At 39.0% G+C, this 21,126-nt stretch overlaps 1 protein-coding gene across 1 annotated transcript; it reads right to left on the bottom strand.

Annotated features, from left to right (window-relative positions):
- Positions 1 to 1,038: 1,038 nt before the first annotated feature.
- Positions 1,039 to 13,849, bottom strand: LOC149288562 (RRP12-like protein). The gene is made up of 23 exons (XM_089491306.1): positions 13,806 to 13,849; positions 12,550 to 12,664; positions 12,299 to 12,441; positions 11,724 to 11,845; positions 11,259 to 11,323; positions 10,666 to 10,828; positions 10,211 to 10,365; positions 9,816 to 9,883; positions 9,621 to 9,714; positions 9,385 to 9,543; positions 8,970 to 9,050; positions 8,265 to 8,370; positions 7,939 to 8,046; positions 7,060 to 7,217; positions 6,172 to 6,263; positions 5,620 to 5,781; positions 5,111 to 5,277; positions 4,414 to 4,521; positions 3,866 to 3,918; positions 3,600 to 3,678; positions 3,100 to 3,167; positions 1,884 to 1,966; positions 1,039 to 1,138 (listed from the first exon to the last, which is right to left on the bottom strand). Exons 1-23 carry the CDS (start codon positions 13,847 to 13,849, stop codon positions 1,039 to 1,041), a joined length of 2,493 nt encoding a protein of 830 aa, XP_089347432.1.
- Positions 13,850 to 21,126: the final 7,277 nt, after the last annotated feature.

The following is a 21,126-nucleotide window of genomic DNA, read 5'->3' as shown; positions in this document are numbered from 1 at the left end:
CCTGCCAAAGCGAGGTCGACGATCGCGGGGAGTGTGTGTGACATCATCTTGGTACTGGATATCCTACAGGAACAGTAAAGGACCAAAGATGGACCTTATCCTGCAGATTCAACCCTTTTGGAAAGCATGATAAGCATTTATATATAATTTTAGGGGGTGGAGCTGTCGAGATATACTTAATCTGGTATACTTAAGCGCTGTGTAAATTGTTGGCGCTATATAAATAAAAGATAGTAATAATAATACTTAATAAATAGTTTAAAAAAAAACAAAAAAAACAGTGTGGAAACTTTTTGACCGTCCCTCGTATAACCAGCTCTGCACCACCACTGATCAGAACAGGGTATATAAAAGAGATACATGTTGTTAAAGGTTTTATTCATTATAACATTATATCTTTTAAACAGTAACATATATGTACAATGTCTTCAATGTTCACTGTGCAAAGTGTCAAGCACAGCTGGAACAGACAAGCACAGCTGTAATGCCACAAGGGAAATCGGTGCTAACTTAATCACACCTCAAACACTAGGAAAAGTTAAACCTGTCTCTTATCTGGCAGCAAAAGGTTTGGATTCAGATTTTGGAAATTAGTTTGATGATAAGCATTACAGTTTTGGTCTTAAAAAGGAAATAAACTGGGCTAAAACCCAATATATATCTCCGGGGGGCCAATACTGTGAAGGTCACGATGCAGTTAAGGTCACGTTTAGCCATCTTTTAATAGGACTGCATTTGACTCACTTTTCTAGCTGCTGTAACTGCTTTAGGACTTATCTGAAGAAAAAAAGCTAGTATACCAAACCAGAGTGAGGTCGGAGGAGCTCCTTACACGTAGACCATGGATCACTGTAATGGATCATAAAGGGATGTAAATTAGTTAACCCTTCACACACACACACTTTTTGCAAAGATAAAACTATTTGGTAACACTAAGTTTTCTTGTATCTTATGCATTGCACACGCTTCCTCAGTTATATCAGTCCACAGAGCAGCACAAGAAATGCCAAGTGATAAATCCCCAAAAATCAGAGCATCTTAAGCCTTTTTCTCTTTCCTCTTCTTTCGGCCAGCCTGGGCGCCTTTCTGTGCCGCCTTCACCAAGCCTTTGAACTGGCCTTGCATCTTTGCCTGTTTCCTGAAAACAGAAGAGACACCAGATCAATACATAAAGTACAGGAGGGAGGTTTATGTCAAATAAGAAAACAGAACAAGAGATCATAATCTAGTCCTAAAGGGTCAGAAACCTAGATTTAAGTTTTACTTTACTAGGAGGGTGGTACATGGAACAGCCTCCCATCAGAAGTGGTTGAGGCTAATATAGTGAGGGGAGTTAAACATGCATGGCATTGGCATACAGCTCCTCAATCTAAGGCGAATCTGAGAATGGATTAAGGTTTGAGTCTTTACATCGGGGAGAAAGGGGCAGACAATGGTTCCTACCGGCTGTCATTTTTATTTTTTACCCAAATTTTAGGTTTCTAAGACTCAAAATGTCTAAATCTAATCTCTATACATTTCACACAAAATTTAATTACCGTTGGTGAGTAAAGTTTGTCTCATACAGCCACTCCAATAAGAATACCTGAAGCATGCCTCACAAACGGTGGTAGAGGGCCTCCAAAAACAGACAAATCTAGGCTTCATTGCCAACTTTTGTCTTGGTAGGGATAGTATGCGTTGCTGAATGAAATGACTCAAAGGTCAAAATATCCCTGCTGGCTATAAGAACAGGGGCTTTTAAAACTATGGGGATTGCTAAGGTCATGTTGTAACCAAACTTCCATGTGTCACCAAAAAAAGACCAACAATTCAGGGTTTAAAATAAAACGCGTGGCATTGGTTGATATCTGGCACTCGATATAAGAAATGTACATATTTACCTTCTGTTCAGCTTGGCTTTGTTTAGGGGGATATAGGCGTATGGGTCGTGTCTGCCTTTCTGCTTTACATCCCCTTTTCCTTTCTGGAAAGAGAAAAACAAAATCTGAGACGAGCAAATACTCTTTTACATTATTCCACGGGTGGATCTATAAAAATTGTCATGCAGATGAGCTCGCAGGAATGTTAATGTGTTTGATAAGCCTTTAATAAGCTGGGAGCACAGAGTGTTCATCCTGCATTACTTCTCAGGAATCAGAAAACAGAAAGCCAATAATGATTTGGACAAGGGGTTTGTTTACCTCCAGCTTGAAGCTTTTATAATGCTCCTGTCTTTCCCAGAGTCCATTACTAATTCCAAATTAATCCTAAATTAATCCTACAACTCGTGGCGCTTTTCAGGGGCTTCCGTTTCACGCACTGTAAAATGTTAAGCTTTCTCTACAAGTTAACTATGTCTGGCAGCTCTAAATCCTCTTAACGTCTATTGACTTATATTTACTGCCTTGAATTTAAAGTGCGTGGGGTTTATTTGTATTGTAAGACACAACCTTATGAAATGTAGATAGAACTACTTTTGACCTCTAATTCCAGTTAGGACCTGCAATGTTTTATGTGGCGCTGGTTACTTTACGTGAAAGTATGTAACTATATTATTTAAACATAAAGACATTTAAACATTTTGAGTGTTTCTATTCTAGTCCACTGTGCTGTTCAAATACCGTATTTGCTTATTTATAAGACGACCCTGATTATAAGACGACCCCTCAAAATTTGAATATTAATTTAGGAAAAAAAGAAAAAGCCTGAATATAAGGCTACCTTATAAGAAAAAAGTGTATTTCCTTTTTTTTACCACTCTGCCCCCAGATATTCCTTATACACCCCCTATATGCTCTGGGGAAAAAAAACCTTCTTATAATCGAGCAAATACGGTAATACCGTCCTTGCTCCGAGACATACAAAATAAATCTGCTTGAAATTCGAGAAAGAATCCCTTTTTAAAGGAACAAGGTTCATCTCAGCCCCCATGATCCAAAAATATACATCCATTTAACATTGAGTGCTGTCAATCTTTACATACAAACATTATAAGTCATTTGCTGCGCTGGAAGTTTGCAATCTCATTTTGTTTTTACAATAGGTTATTTTCAGCTTCCAACATATCTCTGTTTTAACAAGATAACTATAAATATGCAGGCAGACTGCTAACGGTACCTTAGATTTGTAATTTGTTCCTACGTCAGTCTTTTTGGACAGCGGCCTGTGTATTCCGGCACCTCCAGCTGAAATAAAAGCACATAAGTTGGGGAAAATGGCAAAATATTAATTGCTTGTTAATGGTTAAACAGTAGTAGGAAGTAGAAGCACATGGATTGATTTTACAAACCTCTCCTAATACATAAAGGAATACATTAAAGGAATGTAACAAAGAATGTGCTATAAACTGCCAGCCACCTGTCACTGCCGGCTCATTCCCTCTCCTACACAATCCTCTTAATGGAGCCAAATGCACATGTTTAATGCCGGCCATCACTAGATGGCTGTAAAGAAAACACATCCCATACAAAAACGTATAATTTAAACTATAATTCAACATGTCTACATCATTATATCAGACAAACCCCAAGCATTAAATGTATATTTTTAAAAATGGGTTTTGTTGAACAAATGCATGTTTATTAGCCAGAAACCCAATGTCTAAATATCCTAATTACCTTTGTATTGTGATGATTTTTCCACAGCCTCATCATCATCATTATTGTCTTCTCTAAAGCGCTTCTTTTGTGATTTTTTCTGCGAAAACAAAACAATTTTTCCCCTAAGAAAATTCAGCAAAAGACTGGATGGGTAACTTAACCCAGGGTCAATAAAGAGAGGGGGGGTCAGGGAATTGAGAGTTAAAGCAACAGTGCCTTTATTTGATCACAAAGTTGTCAATCAACCAAGTTAAGATATATAGTAACCCTGAAGCAGAACTTACAGTCCGGATTCCAACTTCCTGCATAAGATCCGCCATCTCTTCATCCACTCCTACTAAAAAGTAAAGCGAGTGAATTACTAAATGACTTAGAGAGTGTTCATTCATCAGTGTTCATCCAAATGACATTTTTATGTATAACTCCAATTGGAAAGCACTGTAGTGTTGGCGCTATACAAATAAATATTAATAATGACTTACATTCGCTATCAGGTAGTTCTGAGTTGTCATTTTATAAAACAAAATAAAAGGACAATATCGTCTTAACATTGTTTCATGCGGGTTCTGCGCTTGGGATGAGAAGTGTAGATACAGTATAGATAGAGTGGGGGAATACAGCTTGTAGACATGCAAGACAGCTTTATACAGTGAAATAAACCCAGAGTATACTGTTGGATAAATGGGACTTGGTATAATCCAGAGCATAATGTCTACAGGCAGAATTTAAACTTAAGCTGGTCGGATGGACCTGCACAGACACATTATGAGTTTCCATATCTGTATAAAAAAAGCACCCAACTCTTCAAGTACCTGAACTATCAACTACACACCTTTTGATTTCTCTTCCTCTGCTTCATCATCTGGGATTATAAGACGTCCGTCTGCGCTGGTTTTAAAGTCATGCTGTAACTTGCTGGACTTAAATTCTGGTTTTGTGGCTGTAAATCAAAGACGACAAGGTTTATCGCACACTATATTTCAGATTGTTGAGGTTGAGAGTCTCAGTTATTCTCATATTGTTAGAAAACGTCCATATTCATGTATTACCGAGCAACCAACATATAAGAGATGCGAAAAAAAAAAAACCTAAGGCAAGAATTTTGCAACAAACGTGGCCTTAGTGAAGATGTATTGATCGAGAACAAAGATAAGGTTTTGATCCGGAGGATTATTGTCCAGCCTTGATCCTGGCTTCCTTTGCAGTCTGGGCAGGATCTGCCTCGGCACCCTAGTCCTCTTATTCATAGTCCATGAGGAGTGTCTCAATCTTGTACCCGATTGTACAAGAAAAAAATATGCCCTTTTTAAATTAATTTGTGTTTCAAGTCTGTTTCAAAATACCTCTAGTATTTTACAGCTGCCTGCACTAGGGGCTATATAGAATGCATTTGTCACTGCAAACAGTAAACCTTTTTGGGCTGAGCTATTATAAAAGCAATACTTTTGTCCAATATGGCACAGATTGTGACAAGATCTTATCTGTCAACGTTCTACATTTATACTCTCAGATTAATCACTATTGCTTACCCAAGACTCTCTGTGCTGCGTTTGGATCAAGGAAGTTAAGAGGCTCATCTTCCTCTCCCTCCTTTAACCAAGCACTTGTCTTCTGCCTGACCTGCTTCTTCTGTTTCTTTGTTGGCTTCTCATCCTCATCATCTTCGTCATCTGTATCTGCCAAGAGGTCTTCTATACTGTAAGTATTAAAAATAAACAAATAAGCATATTCTACAGTTGCAGTTACCAACATTCCAAGCAACTGAAAAGGACTACATCAAGGTAAAAACATCTATTTATCAACAGAAGAAAGGCAAGAAAGGAACCAGACATAATACAGATAGTACATTCCGAAGAGCTCAATAACTCTAGATTGTCACGTGTCCTGTGAAATCAAATATTTAACTGATAAATCCCTCAGGTTTCCGCTTTTGGCATATACTCAGATATGCACAGGTTTTAGTGACATGAGAACATAAGCACAGGCGAAGCAGATTTCCCTATGACACCCCTATGGTAGGGAGCAGAAATAGACGTACCCGTCTCCTTTGGGTTTTGCAGCCTTGTTGTCGTCGTCATCTTCGTCCTGTGATGCCGCCTCTTTGATGGCTTTTTGTTTCTTGTTCTTTGCCTCCGCCTTGCGTATGTTCACCAAGACTTTGTGATACTCCTCTGGGAGCATGCTTTTCACCAGCTCAAACCTACAGACGTTCACAAAAAAAAAAAAAAACATGCATTGAGGACAAAACCAGAAGCAGGACACGGCGTGACCCACCGTGCTCAGCCATCCCTCCAAGGAGCTACCTCTTCTCACTATGCATCCTCTGCGCCTGGCGCTAGGACATGATGTCATGGCAAACAGGAAGACATACTATGGCGTTTCCGTAGATAGATAATGAGCAGCACCCCACCCCCGATAGCCCAACGAGAATATCTGCCCAAGGCAATGTGGGCACCGGGGCTGCCTCCCCAACCCTGCCCCTGATGCTCTAGGCCTAATCAGTCTAGACCAGAATATACTGCTGCCCATTTGTCATTATTTTCTATTGTCTAAGTAATCCTTGTTCTGTAGTCATTTCAGGACTTCTTACCCAAACTTCCGGATAAATTTGGTGAACATGTTCCGGAGTTTTACGCGGAAATGACGCCTCATGTCACTGTTTATATTTCCAATCGCCTCCAACTGCAAATTAGAAAAAGCCAATGAAACAACCATTTTTCCGTATAATTTATCTTTAGGATTGAGTACAATTTAATGTGTATTCTTTAATGAATAAAGGTCAGTTCTGTACTAAAGTTCTGATGTCAACATAATTAACCTTTTCTGTGGTTGCTTTTACAACTTTGCGCTTTACTGCCCAGAGGACTTTCGGGTTTGAACAACACGCATGGACGTTTTGCTTGGAGGAGAGAAAAGAGAAGGGAGATGTGAGACATTCTTTTAAAAGTTGGAAAAATGTTAAAACAAGAAACTTTAATCTAAAACTAGAGGATCCGAGGCTTAGATGAAATGTAAGGGAGTTTTACTTTACTAAGAAGGTGGTAGATAAACGGAACAGTGTCACAGTGAAAGTGGTAGAGGCTAATATAGTCACGGAATATTACTGAAGGAGATTATTCAGGTTATTACTGTTCCAAGCAACTGATGTAGACCAGGGGTCCCTTTCACCATTGTAGGTTCTCCATCGTCTGGCACTTGCAATGAAGATTAGCAATTCCCTAAATACTAACATACCATGTGCTGATCTCTGCCCAAGAGGACACTTTAAGAAACCAAAGCTCCAATAGGTTTTAAGGCAAACTAAAACATGACCCAAATATCATTGAGCTGTTGATGGAATTTGATGAGACCAGAACAGTTAAACTCCATAGAAAAATCCTCTCTGTGGTGCATCCTAATCCATTAAGAATTTCTATAATAGAAGATAGATTTAAAAGGACAAAAAAAGGGAGGGAGCAAAAAAAGTGGAAGTACCCACCATCATCTGCACATGCTTGGAGAGAATGGTCATATCCATCATGAAGATAACAACCTTAATGAAACCCAGGGAAGCTTTCACCACTTCACGTGTCTTTGAGATGAGGAGCAGGCACACATTCTCCAGCAAGTGCTCAATAACCCCCACTCCCATCTGATCTGTTAAGAGAATAATTAAGAAAATATAGACATTTGCCAGAAAAGATAACTGGAGCATCGTAGGGGGGATAAAGGAGACAAAACCAAGGGTGAAAAACGTAAGCCACTGTATCCTGCGACTGGTGCCCAGGAAGAGGACACCTATCATCCTCATTAAGCCCAGAGAGACCATAGAACATAAGTCCTCTAACCACACTAGTGGCAACAAACAGTTAAAGTCTTATTCGCACACGTCACTCTATTGTGTGTGCGCATCATGGCTCAGATCGTCGCTGCAGACAGGTTTCCGAGAATTAGCACCAGCGATTCACCCCTAACACCTCCATCTAGTCATCTTTCAATAATAATTGAAATTTACGGAAATTGCGTTGCCCGCACAAACCCACTGACTAACCTTGAGTTTGATTAATAAATGCATGACTTACTCATAAATGTGTTACTATTCAACTCTACAGCACCATCATATAAGCAGTCCTCCCTAAAGAAATAAACACCGTGGAAATAGACTTGGCACGATCCGCCGTATTAATGGGCGAGATAATGGGGAGATCAGCGATCCCCCTTGTAACCGGCCTATTGAATAGAGGCACGGATTGACCAAGAGGGCAATTAGCTCCTTGTTATGTTTAGTTGAAAATAAACTAAATGAAAAACAATATGTATGTGCTATCGGTAACCTATCAAGTGCGATGAGGGTGATCGTTCACCATTAATATCTCACCTTTGAACTCAAACAGCAGTCTTGTAAGTGTAAGCACAGCACAACTGATCATCGTGACTGAGCCGGTCAATCCAGCATAGACAACGGCCAAGTAGCACTCCATAGCCTCTGCCAAAGGAACATTAAACAGAAGAGGGTAACATAACAACCTTCATACACGTACACAACAAAACAAATACATACTTACTATGGCTTAACTTACAACCTGAAATTGAAGATACAAAGTAGTGTATTTAGATAAAACTAATTATTCTAGACACACATTTCATTGCGTAATTAACAACTGCTTAACAGAAAACAGACATTCACTAAACACTACGGGTCACCTTTCTGGTCTTCCCTGAAGCGCAAGAAAGCGTGTCCTATCTCTGCCAGCAGAGTATACGCGTTCTTCCGAGCTCCTACCGACACTTCTTTGGTACAGATCATTACCTGTCGAATATTGTCAAAATAAATTTCCGTTTGTCAATGATCCTCAGTGTAAAAGTGCGATGAGAAAACATTTTGAGGCCAACCACGGCACAATCTGAAGGTTATCTACGGTCCCCTTTTGTGTAGTGAACTATATCTCCCTCAAACCTCAGATATCCAAATAATCAACTAACTGGTGACTTCCAAAGGCAAAACGGTGGTTACATGCGCTCTCTTATTCCAGCTAAAAGGATATCCTAGCTTAGATGCTTCTGCAATCTGAATCATATGGATAAAATAAAAACTCTAAAGGCTAATATATATTTCCCCCGTGCCGAAATCACAATATGTAAATTGACAAAAAGTGCTATTAATGCCAGGATACAGAATAAAAATATACAGTGCCAAAAACAGAGGCATTGGTATTTTCCCTCGTTTTCCTTTTAACATTTATATGTAAAGCGCACAAGGACTTGTTAGAAGCAGTGCAGGCACTTTTATGGCAGAGTTTGGTTTAAAATTGGGATTAGGCTGTATTCATAAATAAAAGGCTAGCTGAGAAGTAAAAGGCTTTATGGGGTATATTTACACCAATTCCTTAACGTGATGTGGACCCTCACCTCTGGGATAATTGAGGCTATGAATTCTTCATGATCGGCTCCAAGCTGCTTCACAATGTGGATCAGGCATTTCAGACGCGGCTGCCAGCGGGGACAATTAAAAGACAAAGGGTAAGACAGACCAACAACATTCACGGATGATTGAAAATGGAAGAATTAAAAACAGGGAAAAAAAAAGGAACTTTCTGTTGATTTGTGAAACCTGTGAACACTTCAATTATTTTTATGTGTTCTACATTACAAAACAATTTGGGTACCGGCTGACTTGCAGAAACATGAATTTATAATCTTGCTACAGCCAGATCACATTTAAGTTTTTTTGAAAAGTAGAGCTGTGGATGTGAACACTGGTCTCCCAGCAAAATATATTTGGGGGCCGCCAAAAAATTATCTATGTAACATTATCTCGTCTTACCCTTTTCGCTGGCGATGAAGCACTTTTCAGAGAACCCAGCAGAGTCTTCTTAAGATCTTCAAGGTTGATATTCACAAACTCTTTACAGGGAGGTCTTTCCCCTCCACAGATCTCTTCCAGGACCCTGTATGCTTTCTTCTGCATGCTGTGGTTTTTATCCTGCCAATGGACCACAATCAGTCATTAAAATAGCCAAGCATACAGTTGATAGATACATTTTATTGGAGTATACTTACATCCAAGTATGGCAGAATGGTCTGGTACACCTTGGTCATGGAAGCTTGATCAGCATAGGGGACCATGGCCACAATGAGATCCAGCACGTATAACCTACACACAAAGAGCGGATATGCATTCAAGATGCCCTAAATCCCACTTATTTCTGTGTCTCAGTACTAAAAATAAATATCCAAAGCAGACTTAGGTTTTACCTTGTGGTTTCTGAATTATCTGCTTCAGTCAATTTGCTGCTTGCTTTTTCCAAGAAACTGCTGACCATCTGCAAATATTTAAAATAATTCAGTATTCAACATTCATATAGACGTTAGTAGCCTTCAAACCTTTAACTAGTTTACTGTAAACACACAATGTAAAATCTTTCAGAAATATTACTCTGATGTTATAGAAAATAGATCGTTTCCCACTATCTAGTCTGCCATTCTTGCTCTTTTAAAAGCTCAATTTTTATTTGGTCTTATGTCTTGTCAGAACAGCTTTATGTATGTTGCAGGTACGTTTAAATTCCCTCACGTTATTAACCCCGCCACTTCTGTTGTTCCACTTATCTACCACACTTTTAGTGAAGAACTTCAATACATGACAGTACCTGATTGTCTGTGATGGTGAGAAAAGCTTTGACTGTATCGAGTACCGGAAGTCTGTTTGCGGCTCCTTCTCCCGGTCCCGGCTGCTGGCTGTACACATTGAACAGAATGGGGAGAAAGTTCTTGGCAAACCGTGCCACCTCGGCTCTGTCGGCCTCTGTGTGTGTGTGGAAGGGGGGAGAATGGACAAAGATAAAATTAGCATTTTTTTCGCTTATTCTATTTTTCCAACAATAATCCCTTAGGATTTCAAAGACAACAAAGAGGTAAAAAGCCAGAATCCATAAGATGTCTTCTATGTCTAACCATTACCAATATGAGCCATGGCACTCAGCAGCTCTTAGTTCAAAGATTCACTCAAAGATAATCGATAATATACAGAAATAAACACTCTCTAATATGCTCTGAGCAATGCTCATCCACCAATTTACCAAGACATGTTTTTGGGTCAGTTTACCTGCTTCACAGCCCTTGCTAATGAGGGTGCGGAGAGCCTGGCAGACGGTGAGACGGAGGTCAGGTCGATCGCTGATTGCCATTCCTAGGTGGCGAGCAATGTTTTTAAAAGAGGTAGCAACATCGACTGGTTTGGTGCAGAACCCAGGGAGCATCGTCCACATCTACATATGATGGGGGAAAAAATATATGTATATATATTACACACATGCACATAACGGATTAATCCGTACACATATGGCATTCTTTGTAGACCCTGGAACTGTGGGCTTTACATCTTGAATATAAGACACCAAAGTTGTTCCTTCAGGAGAAACGAATGATCCATAACATAATAACATGCCTATAACTAAAAGAGGATTTACAGAACATTTGCTGTTATTAATGTGTGACCAACAGGCTTATTAATAATAATGGACAGCAACACGTAGGATTTGGGAAATGACAGACAATACTGATGACACCCCAAGGGGTTAAAACTTTTAAATGGTGAAATACAATGCAGGAGATTTACAAAGCCAATCATTCCTCAACCACATGAAAGAAGATGCAGATGAGTGAAGGCAATACAAATTATTGGTGGTCTTTGCTTACTTGCCACTGCAGAGTGTCATAAATTTTGGCTTCGAGATTTCTCCCCGCCTGGGCCAGTTCACCAGCTGAAAAAACAAAAAAGAATCAGGGTGTTAGCCGACTCTCGTTTCCACTAGACACTTACATTGGGATAGTAGAACAGTACCCTTAACTCTTGACTTGCCCAACAAAATCAAGCTCAATGTACACACTTTGCTTAAATTAGTACTTTGTCTTGTTGTACCATTAACATTGGCAATTAAGCAACTACTGAAGACCCCAGAACCCATCGAAAGTACCGCAAGAGCTACACAAACACCATATGATGAGGACCGTGGCTTGAATGGGATTTGGTACATTCATAACTCCACAATACTTCGATATCTACATATTATCTATTCAATGTACGTATACCACACGCGTGAAATCAGCTCATGCTCTTATGTACTGCACCCCAGTAAGTTCAAAGCAATCTTTGTAAATTACCTCGACTTTTCACTCTGGTGGCCAGAGGCAAGAAGTACCTCGTAAAAAACCCAAGCTCCGTGTTCTTCACGTGGTCTCGAATGACTGGTACGAGCCAGCTGCGAGGGAAGTCGCACTGCTCCCTGACAAGAGAACTGGACATTAGTATGGAAGCATTTAACCCGATTTTCCTCAAACCTTCAGTCGTCCGGTCACATCACGTTCCAACAGATAAAACTAAGTCTTGCAGTGCAACAATATTTTTTGTTAATAATAAAACAAAGGTCTGTAAAAGTCACCCGTTACTCTAGATTGTAAGCTCTTTGAGCAGGCCCTCCTCACCTGTTGTTTCTGTTGGTCAAATTGTTATGTTACTTGTAATGTCCTATCTACATACTGTACAGCGCTACAGAATATGCTATATAAAATTATAAATAATAATAATACCCCCCTCACAATAAAGCCCAACTCCCATGTTTATATTGTTTATTGTGCGGCTATTCCCGCTTAAGTATTGATTCGCCTTCCCTGAGTTAATCATCTAGTGAGATAAGTTACATCTGCCAAAGGTATTAGACCCCAAAAGACAGGCTTACTCTGTGCCATCAATCTGTAGGGGAACGGCATTCAAGACAATTTCAGGTCCCATACTCTCCACAGCTGCCCCTATGGCCTGATCTAGATCCGCAGCATATGGGAAATGTGTCGAAACGCGCAGGTCAGCTAGAGACTGCAAACACTGCAAAAAAAAAAAAAAAAAAAAAAAAAAAAAGGAGATTGTCAATTCTGAACAAAAGCACGGCAAAGGCAATGATGGAGACTTCCACTGCAAAAGGCCAGTTCTTACTTTTTTCATAAATGGATGGCACTGCTTTCCAGCAACCTCAAAGAAAGTCTGCAACACCTGTAGGATGTAGGGCCAGGAAGCATGGAACTTGTACGTTAGACCCTCTTCAACAATCCTGGAAGAAGCACAAATTAGATTACCAAAAAATAATGATTAGATTTTAACCCCTTCGTGACAAAGGCTGATTTTACTTTTTGTACCCTTCGTGACAATGGCCGTTTTAACATTTCTGCGCTGCTTGTGTTTAGCTGTAATTTTCTTCTTTCCCGTTTACTGAACCCACACACATTAGATATTGTTTTTTTCAGGACAAGAAGGGCTTTCTTTAGATCACATTGTTTTGATTGTATCATATTATTTACTATTAAAAAAAGTATAAAATATGGTGAAAAATTTAGAAAAAAATGACTGTTTCTAACTTTTAGTTGAAAAATCAACAAAACCATATATTTTTGAAAACTAGACACCACAGGGTATTTTAAATGCTGGTATTTTAACTCTCTGCAAAATTGAATAAATGCAAAAGCCAGCTCACCTCCCTATATATTCATCTGCACGGATCCGCACGGACTTGATGCGTGGAATAAACACAAAAAAAAACAAAGAGATCGATCCAGCACTTGAAAAAAAAACTTCCAGCTTTATTTTACTAAATGATTAAAAAGCATAGTTCACACCCAAGTGCATCTAGTGCACAGGAAACCCCAAATCTGACGCGTTTCAAGCGGCACCCCGCTCTTTATCACAGATAACTCACCACTGAATTTGTTTCCCTTAAGTAAAGCAAAAAAAAGGGGAGTGGTGAGATTACTCGTCATCAACACATGTGCAATTAAAATCCAATTACAAAACAATTAAATGCAATAAGATGAAAAAAACTAATGTAAACAGTGTGAGCACGGCAACACAACCTACAGCAAATATATAAACATTATTGATCCACAAATAATATGTATATATGTCAATAAGGCTATTACATGTATATTGTGTGTTTTAACCCGCTCACAGTGTTTTAATATCACAGGGAGGTGCATAAACATGTATATATGTGATGAGAAATAAAATGAATGAAAAACAAGGAATAAATATATGTATATATATATCACAATATTTCCAATACATATATTCAACAAAAATGAAAGAAAAAGAAATGTACTACTCATTACAAATACAGCAGAATAAGGCAGAAAACATGCAATTGTAAGTAATGTTTGCCACTTAAATAATGATCTTAAATAATTTTTGAATAAAAATACCTGATATAACCAAGACAAAATTGTATCAAATAAATCTTAATCATAATGTAACCTTTAGTTCCACAGAGATGGAATCAGAGAGTGGTGATAACTCGGAAGCAGATATTGCTGCTTCTCAACCGGCAAAAAACCCATCATATTATCGAAAACCCAAACAAGCACAGACTAAAAGGTATCGCAGAGGCGGCAGAAAACACTCAAGAAATTGCAGCAGCAAGTCGTCAACTCAGGAAACGGGAATATTCCCACAAGGGGTCTTAAATCTATCCTCAAAGACATTGACTAGTGAGCAGATAGAAGTGCTAGCAAAAGGACTCAATTTTTCTCCAGTTAACAAGTTTAATGCGTTTGCCTCTATTTGCCAAGTGAATAAATTTGTGCGTAATTTAACAACATTTATAAATGAATTCAAAGGTATGAACTTCCGTGAGCAAGTATCCCTAGTGGCTTTACAAGCTTTAGACTTAGCTCAATCATCGTCTATTCGTGACGTTCATACCAATGAATATCATTTTAATCGTAATCCAGATTTTTACCCTGTACAGTCCAGGGCTGATTGCATGACTCGATTTCAGGAAAATGTAATTAAGGAATTTATATCATTGGGGGACAGGGTTAATGTCAGTAAGTCTGTACGCGACAATCTAACAAAAACTGAACGTGAAGCTGTTCGCTCACTAAAGCTGGATACCGAATTAACCATTAAAATGTCTGATAAAGGCGGTATGGTAACAGTAATGGATACTACTTGCTATATAAAACAGATGCAAATAATGCTTAATGATGGTACCACATATAGAAAATTAGAGTGTAACCCCAGAGAATTTTAGTAAAAAATTATCTAAACTATTGGAGGAAGGGGTAACATTAGGAGCCATTACAGCTAGTCAGAGTGAATATCTACTAGTAGCAACCCCTGTGACACCAGTGTTATATGGTTTACCCAAAATACACAAAGGTATTATTCCTCCCCAGATGCGACCTATTGTGTCATCCAGGGGTTCATTGTTAGAAAGACTTTCCTCTTGGCTTGATCAGTTATTGCAACCTTTAGTGCAACGTGTCCCAGGGTTTCTTAGGGACACTAAGGATGTTTTGGCTCAGTTAGCCAATATCAAATGGAAAAAGGGTTGGCACTGGCTTACATCGCTGTATACCAGCATTCCATGGGACGTTGCACTTAAGAGCATTAGAATTCCACCTAAAAATTCATAGCAGGTACACACCTGATTTAAGTGAATTTATATTACTAGTCACCCAATTTCTTATGTCTCACAACTTTTTTTCTTTTGATCGAGTGTACTACCTACAATGTAGTGGCGTTAGTATGGGTGCTAGACACTCCCCTTCATTGGCAAATCTAACAATGTCTTTTTGGGAACACTTATATTTTTGACGTTCATAACCCTTTTTAGATTCTATACAGTGGTACGGAAGATACATCGATGATCTCCTGTTCATTTGGGAGGGAGATGTGTCTTCCGTACCACTGTTTATCAGTTACATGAATGACAATCCATATAATTTGAAATTCACTCATGAACTTTCTTCTAAGACTTAAGCCTTACTGCTAATAATGATCAAGTTATAGATACTGTTACTTATAGAAAACCAACTTCAGGAAATGCATTACTGAGGGCGGATAGTAACCATCCAAAACATACCATACGGGCCATTCCTGTTGGCAAAATGACACGCCTTAAAAGGAACAGTAGCACTGAGTCTAATTTTCAAGCACAGAATAAAGGGTTAATCACTCGACTTAAACAAAGGGGGTATTCTTCTAGACAAATCCAACGAGCAGAGAATATAGTTAGATGCAAAAATCGCTCACAATTATTATTGAACAAGAGTAATGAAAGTACTAAAATAGAAAGCAAACCGGTATTAGCATTAACTTATTCACCATTTTTCCACATTGCTAAGAACATAGTTACTAGGAATCTGTATATATTAAAAGAAGATCCAATCCTTTCTCAGATTTTATCTGCAGGGTGTGCAATTGTTCCCAAACGTGCCCCCACATTAAGAGATGATTTGGCTCCTAGTATGTTAAGTAATCAAAATCTCAGTGATAGTATGTGGCTACAACACAACGGTTTTTTCCGCTGTGGTCGTTATCCATGTAAAACATGCAGATATGTTAAGGTAACTAATAAATTTACTAACACTACTGGCACTAGAGAATTTCATATAAAAAAATATTTGAACTGTTGTAGCAGCAATGTAATTTATGTCATTGAGTGTTCCAGCTGCGAAGTTAAATATATAGGATGTACCAAACGACAATTTAAGACTCGCATTCTGGAGCACCTCCATGACATAAATCCCCATTCCATACGATCAAAATCAGGAGCTTCTGCACACTTTTTGGATAAACATGCGGGCTCAAAAAATTCTTTTGTAGCCTATGCTATTGAAAAAGTGACATCTGGTTATAGAGGAGGTAATTTACATAAAAGATTACAAAATAGAGAAGCTTTTTGGCAGTTTACTCTTGATACCTGTATACCAATGGGACTTAACATTAGACAGGAATTATTGTTACATTATGATTAAGATTTATTTGATACAATTTTGTCTTGGTCAAATCAGGTATTTTTATTCAAAAATTATTTAAGATCATTAATTAAGTGGTAAATATTACCTACAATTGCATGTTTTCTGCCTTATTCTACTGTATTTGTAATGAGTAGTACATTTCTTTTTCTTTCATTTTTGTTGAATATATGTATTGGAAATATTGTGATATATATACATATATTTATTCCTTGTTTTTCATTCATTTTATTTTCTATCACACATATACATGTTTATGCACCTCCCTGTGATATTAAAACACACAATATACATGTAATAGCCTTATTGACATATATACATATTATTTGTGGATCAATAATGTTTATATATTTGCTGTAGGTTGTGTTGCCGTGCTCACACTGTTTACATTAGTTTTTTTCATCTTATTGCATTTAATTGTTTTGTAATTGGATTTTAATTGCACATGTGTTGATGACGAGTAATCTCACCACTCCCCTTTTTTTTGCCTTACTTAAGGGAAACAAATTCAGTGGTGAGTTATCTGTGATAAAGAGCGGGGTGCCGCTTGAAACGCGTCAGATTTGGGGTTTCCTGTGCACTAGATGCACTTGGGTGTGAACTATGCTTTTTAATCATTAAGTAAAATAAAGCTGGAAGTTTTTTTTTTTTCAAGTGCTGGATCGATCCCTTTGTTTTTTTTTGTATTGATAGAAAGGTGTCAGAACACACAGTGCATCGCAGTTTGTGGAGTCAGGGTGCCGATACTATTTATTAAAGAGACCTGTGAGAGTGAATAACCATTTCTGGACTTTGGATGTATCTGGTGGGAGCTGCATCTGGGCAAGTAGTTGTGGATTCATACGCAAGCCATGTGGACTGTGTGTGTGTGTTTATAATTATATATTTTGTACTGTTCAGTGTAGGTTTTGGGAAGAATGACAGTTTAAGTCTGGTGCAAAATATTAAATTGTCACAAATCACCATGGCAACTCATGTTTCTGAAGACTGCCTGATGTTTCACTTCAATATTGTTCTTTACTTATATCCCTACTTATAAGAAAGATTTGGCCTAACATGTATAATCAGTTGGTGAAAGGTAATAGTCACAACCTTTTTAGGTGACAGATTTCAACATATATACATAATATATTTAAAAACAAAGTGTGGAAAAAAATAAAAATCAGCAATATTAAAATTGGTCACTATGGTGACTGCATCAGTTAATATTACACCCAATTTGCCATCTACACAGAGCTCTCAGGGAATGTTAGGAAGTTGTGTATCCAGAATGTTACCGCATACATCCGAGAGATTAAATAAACCACCTGTCAGGAGCTAGACCAGAAAAACATGGTTTATCTCTGAACAGACTGATGTTTAGCACTGAACAATATTTTTATGGTAATAAATGAAATGCCCCCTTTTTTTAAATTTTAAAGGCAATCGCTCCCTCAAATATATATATAAATATATATATATATATATATCCCAGATTCCTTTTCTTTAGGTATTTTATATTTTTAATAAAAACAAAAGAAAACCTCAATGTACTCAAATGGCAAACTAGAACATTTCGTTAACATTTCCCGAATGAGAACAATGTTCTCTACGAACCTTTACGTTTGAGGAAATTAAGAGACCTGAAGAAGGTGGCGGCGGTTCCACCGCTACCCGGAAGTTTAGGCTCGACGTCTCCCATGAGCTGCGCAAACTCCGTCCCGGGAAGGTCTATTAACCGGGTGATATTGCTGACCACTAGCTCAGTAAAGACCTCGGGATTCTCATGGCGTAGCTTCTCCACAAAAAAGTCGGGGTTATAGATGACTGGTTGGCTTCGGAGAGAAGTCTCATTGCAGATAACAATACTGCAGAGGGCATCACTATAAAGAAGAAATTGAAACTTGGGTTGGTACAAAGACTACAGGGGAGGAAAAACTGGCATACCTAAGGAAGAAAGCTTAGAACACCAGCAAACAAAGCAATTAAGGAACATTTATAAATACTTTTATATTTCATATATATTTATAAACAAATACGCAATACAAAATAAACACTAAAAATTACAATTTATTTATACACTTTAAAATAAAAGTTTGAATTAAAAAAAAATGCACGACACCCAATTCTTTTGGGCCATCTTTTTGTAAAATACTTCATTAGATTCAATATACCCCCTGTTTCACATTTTTAGCAGATAAAGCTGTCCGTTTTCTAATTCTATTCCAAATTTTCTAATTTAAAGTTCAAAACTGAAAGAAAATCAGCATTTGAAGCATCCATTCGTACAATACACACTATAACATTACATTTACGCTTATACGACTAAGGCTAGCAATCTAAAAATAAAAAGATTAAAGAAAAGAGGTTTAAAGAAAGTCTTACAAGAGAGCCGTGAGTTTTGAGGCGGCATTAATATGGCGTGCGATGCGACGGGCACAAAAAAACATACGCGGCCCATACACATTCCCGACGAGCCGTGGGCTTACAAAGGGGCATTGTGCACAGCCAGTGACGCCCCACCACTGGGTGGGTGGGGTGAATTATAAAGTATTTTTTTTCCCCACACTAAAGAATATTTGATGTTTAAGAAAATATATTGAGATAAAAAGGGCTGTAAATTCCCATTTGTGTCATTTAAAGGCGATGCCAATTGTGCTTTTCGTTATGCACAGATCCGAAGGAGTAGCGTGTTTGCATGTTTCAGGCCATGTGTCTTATCTCCGTACGATTAACACGCTATCCTTATCCCCGCATCGTTTGATTTTTGGAACCACTGAATTCACCAGGAAGACGAATAATTAATACATGACGTGCATGAAGCATTTTCTTCCTCGTGGAATTCATAGAAATAGTCTCGGCAGGGTGCGAACGTGTCACATTGAACACAGTATGTATAATTTAAATACTCAATCATTCGCAGTGCTGTTCAGTGATCAAACGCGTCCAATAAATCATTCTTCAATCTAGTAAAATATTGTCTCAACTGGAACACAAAAGCAGGCACTGATGGGCTGTTGCCATAGAAACTGAAAAGGCTTCTCTAAGGTTCTTGTGTTTTAAAAAGAAAGGAAAGAATAAACAAGGCAGATCTGCTAAGGTGTTTTGGTTTACATACTAGAGAGTGCAATTAATGGGGGGGTATTTCAAGAAGAACGCATGGAGCTATTTTTCTCCTCCTCTGCAGTCCGACTATTCTCATTGGGCTGGTGGAAACAGCCAGTGGCAGGAAACTGATTGAAATGGGGGCGATTTCCACATAGGGTCATAAGGTGTTCAAGCGAACTAATTTCCTGCACAGAAATAGCTGGGGAGGGAGCAAAATGTATATGGAAATATATCCCCCCCCCCCATGCATTTGCAAGGGGAACACCACAAACATTTAAAGGGATCCTGCAGTTATATGCATTAATGTGCCCGGAGGATCTCTTGATACAGAATCAGCTTGAAAAAGGTCTCATGTTTCAAAGTACTGAAAACATCATATACAGTAGAAGACGTGTCTATCGGCCCCGCTGGGTGGCTTTGACAATGTGTTCCCGTATGACAGCTCCAGTAAGACGCATGAGATACCTCAGAAAAGCCCAAAAGTTTACAGAAATATAAAAAAAAACACACAACAACAACATTTATTCAAAATTGGCCACTCTCTCAGTTTCTCCCCCTTCTTTCTCGGACTGCTTCCAGTTATGCACATCTGCCCCATATATGCCTTTAAACCCCCTATATGCCCTCTGCCTCCAGAAATGCCTTATACCTCCTATATGCCACTCTGCCATGTAGGGGGTTAAAAGGCATCTCATGGGACAGAGTGGCATATAGGGAGGGTATAAGGCATATCATGGGGCACTCTGCCTCCAGAAAAGCCTTATGCCCCCCTATATGCCACTCTGCCTCCCTGATATGCCTTATACCCTCCTATATGCCACTCTGCCCCCATGATATGCATTTTAACCCCCCTATATGCCACTCTGCCTCCAGAAATGCCTTGTAGCCCCTATACGCCACTCTAGCATTTAGGGGGTTAAAAGGCATATCATGGGAGGCAGAGTGGGGGGGGCAATTGTCCCCCTGCCCAGCCCGCCCCTGGCGCCGGAGGAGGATTCCAACCCCGCTCGCAGCCGCTCAGCGGCTGTTTTCAATGTTAGTTTGCCGGCCCACCGGGAAATTTCCCGGTATCCCGGTGGGCCAGTCCGGCCCTGGCAAGTACACATTCCCCATGGGGTGCCCGACACCTCAGTAAACACACCCCACTAATACAGAAAAACACCATACCCGCCCCGGCACTCACCGCTTTAACCCCTTCGAATTCTCCTCTTCTCCTCCTGTAGTTGCCATTTTGTTTTCAAATTCTCCGCTGATGCCTCTCTCAAACCCTGATTTTCCCCATTGGCCCTGGCTTTCCCAACTCTCTCATTCGATTGGGTGATTTGAATATTCCCGGAAGAGAGGCGTGGTCATACATTGCAGCCACTAGAACAGGGAGCGATACAAAATAAGACAGCGCGATCTCCCGGATTCTCGCGAGAGAATAGAATTCTGGGTGTTGTAGTTTGTTCAGTTGTATTACTTAACAGTTAACGCACATGCGTGCAGGACTCACATAGAAATATCAAGCTGCGCAGGGTGGTTTTATAGCATGGCTCCCGGTTTTGTGGGACATCCCTGATTTTGTACAAGAACTACAGTATTCCAGATCTTTTTTTTTTTAGCTAAAAAGGTTTATTTTGGGAAAATCTTGAATCTTAATTGTTGGGAGAGTATCCAGCGAGATAGCATGTGG

Source organism: Sceloporus occidentalis, unplaced genomic scaffold (assembly GCF_023333645.1).
Source record: "Sceloporus occidentalis isolate IW3139 unplaced genomic scaffold, rSceOcc1.0.p SCAF_50, whole genome shotgun sequence".
Taxonomy (NCBI): domain Eukaryota; kingdom Metazoa; phylum Chordata; class Lepidosauria; order Squamata; family Phrynosomatidae; genus Sceloporus; species Sceloporus occidentalis.
The sequence above is the reverse complement of the archived record's forward strand: the minus strand, read 5'-3'. Positions and strand labels throughout refer to the sequence as shown.

Coding starts and splice junctions, on each gene's coding strand:
- LOC149288562 (XM_089491306.1), bottom strand. CDS start 13,849: ATGATTAAGATTTATTTGATACAATTTTGTCTTGGTTATATCAG. Junction 12,442..12,549: donor GCCATCCATTTATGAAAAAA/GTAAGAACTGGC, acceptor TTTTTTTTGCAG/TGTTTGCAGTCTCTAGCTGA. Junction 5,278..5,619: donor GCAAAACCCAAAGGAGACGG/GTACGTCTATTT, acceptor TAATACTTACAG/TATAGAAGACCTCTTGGCAG.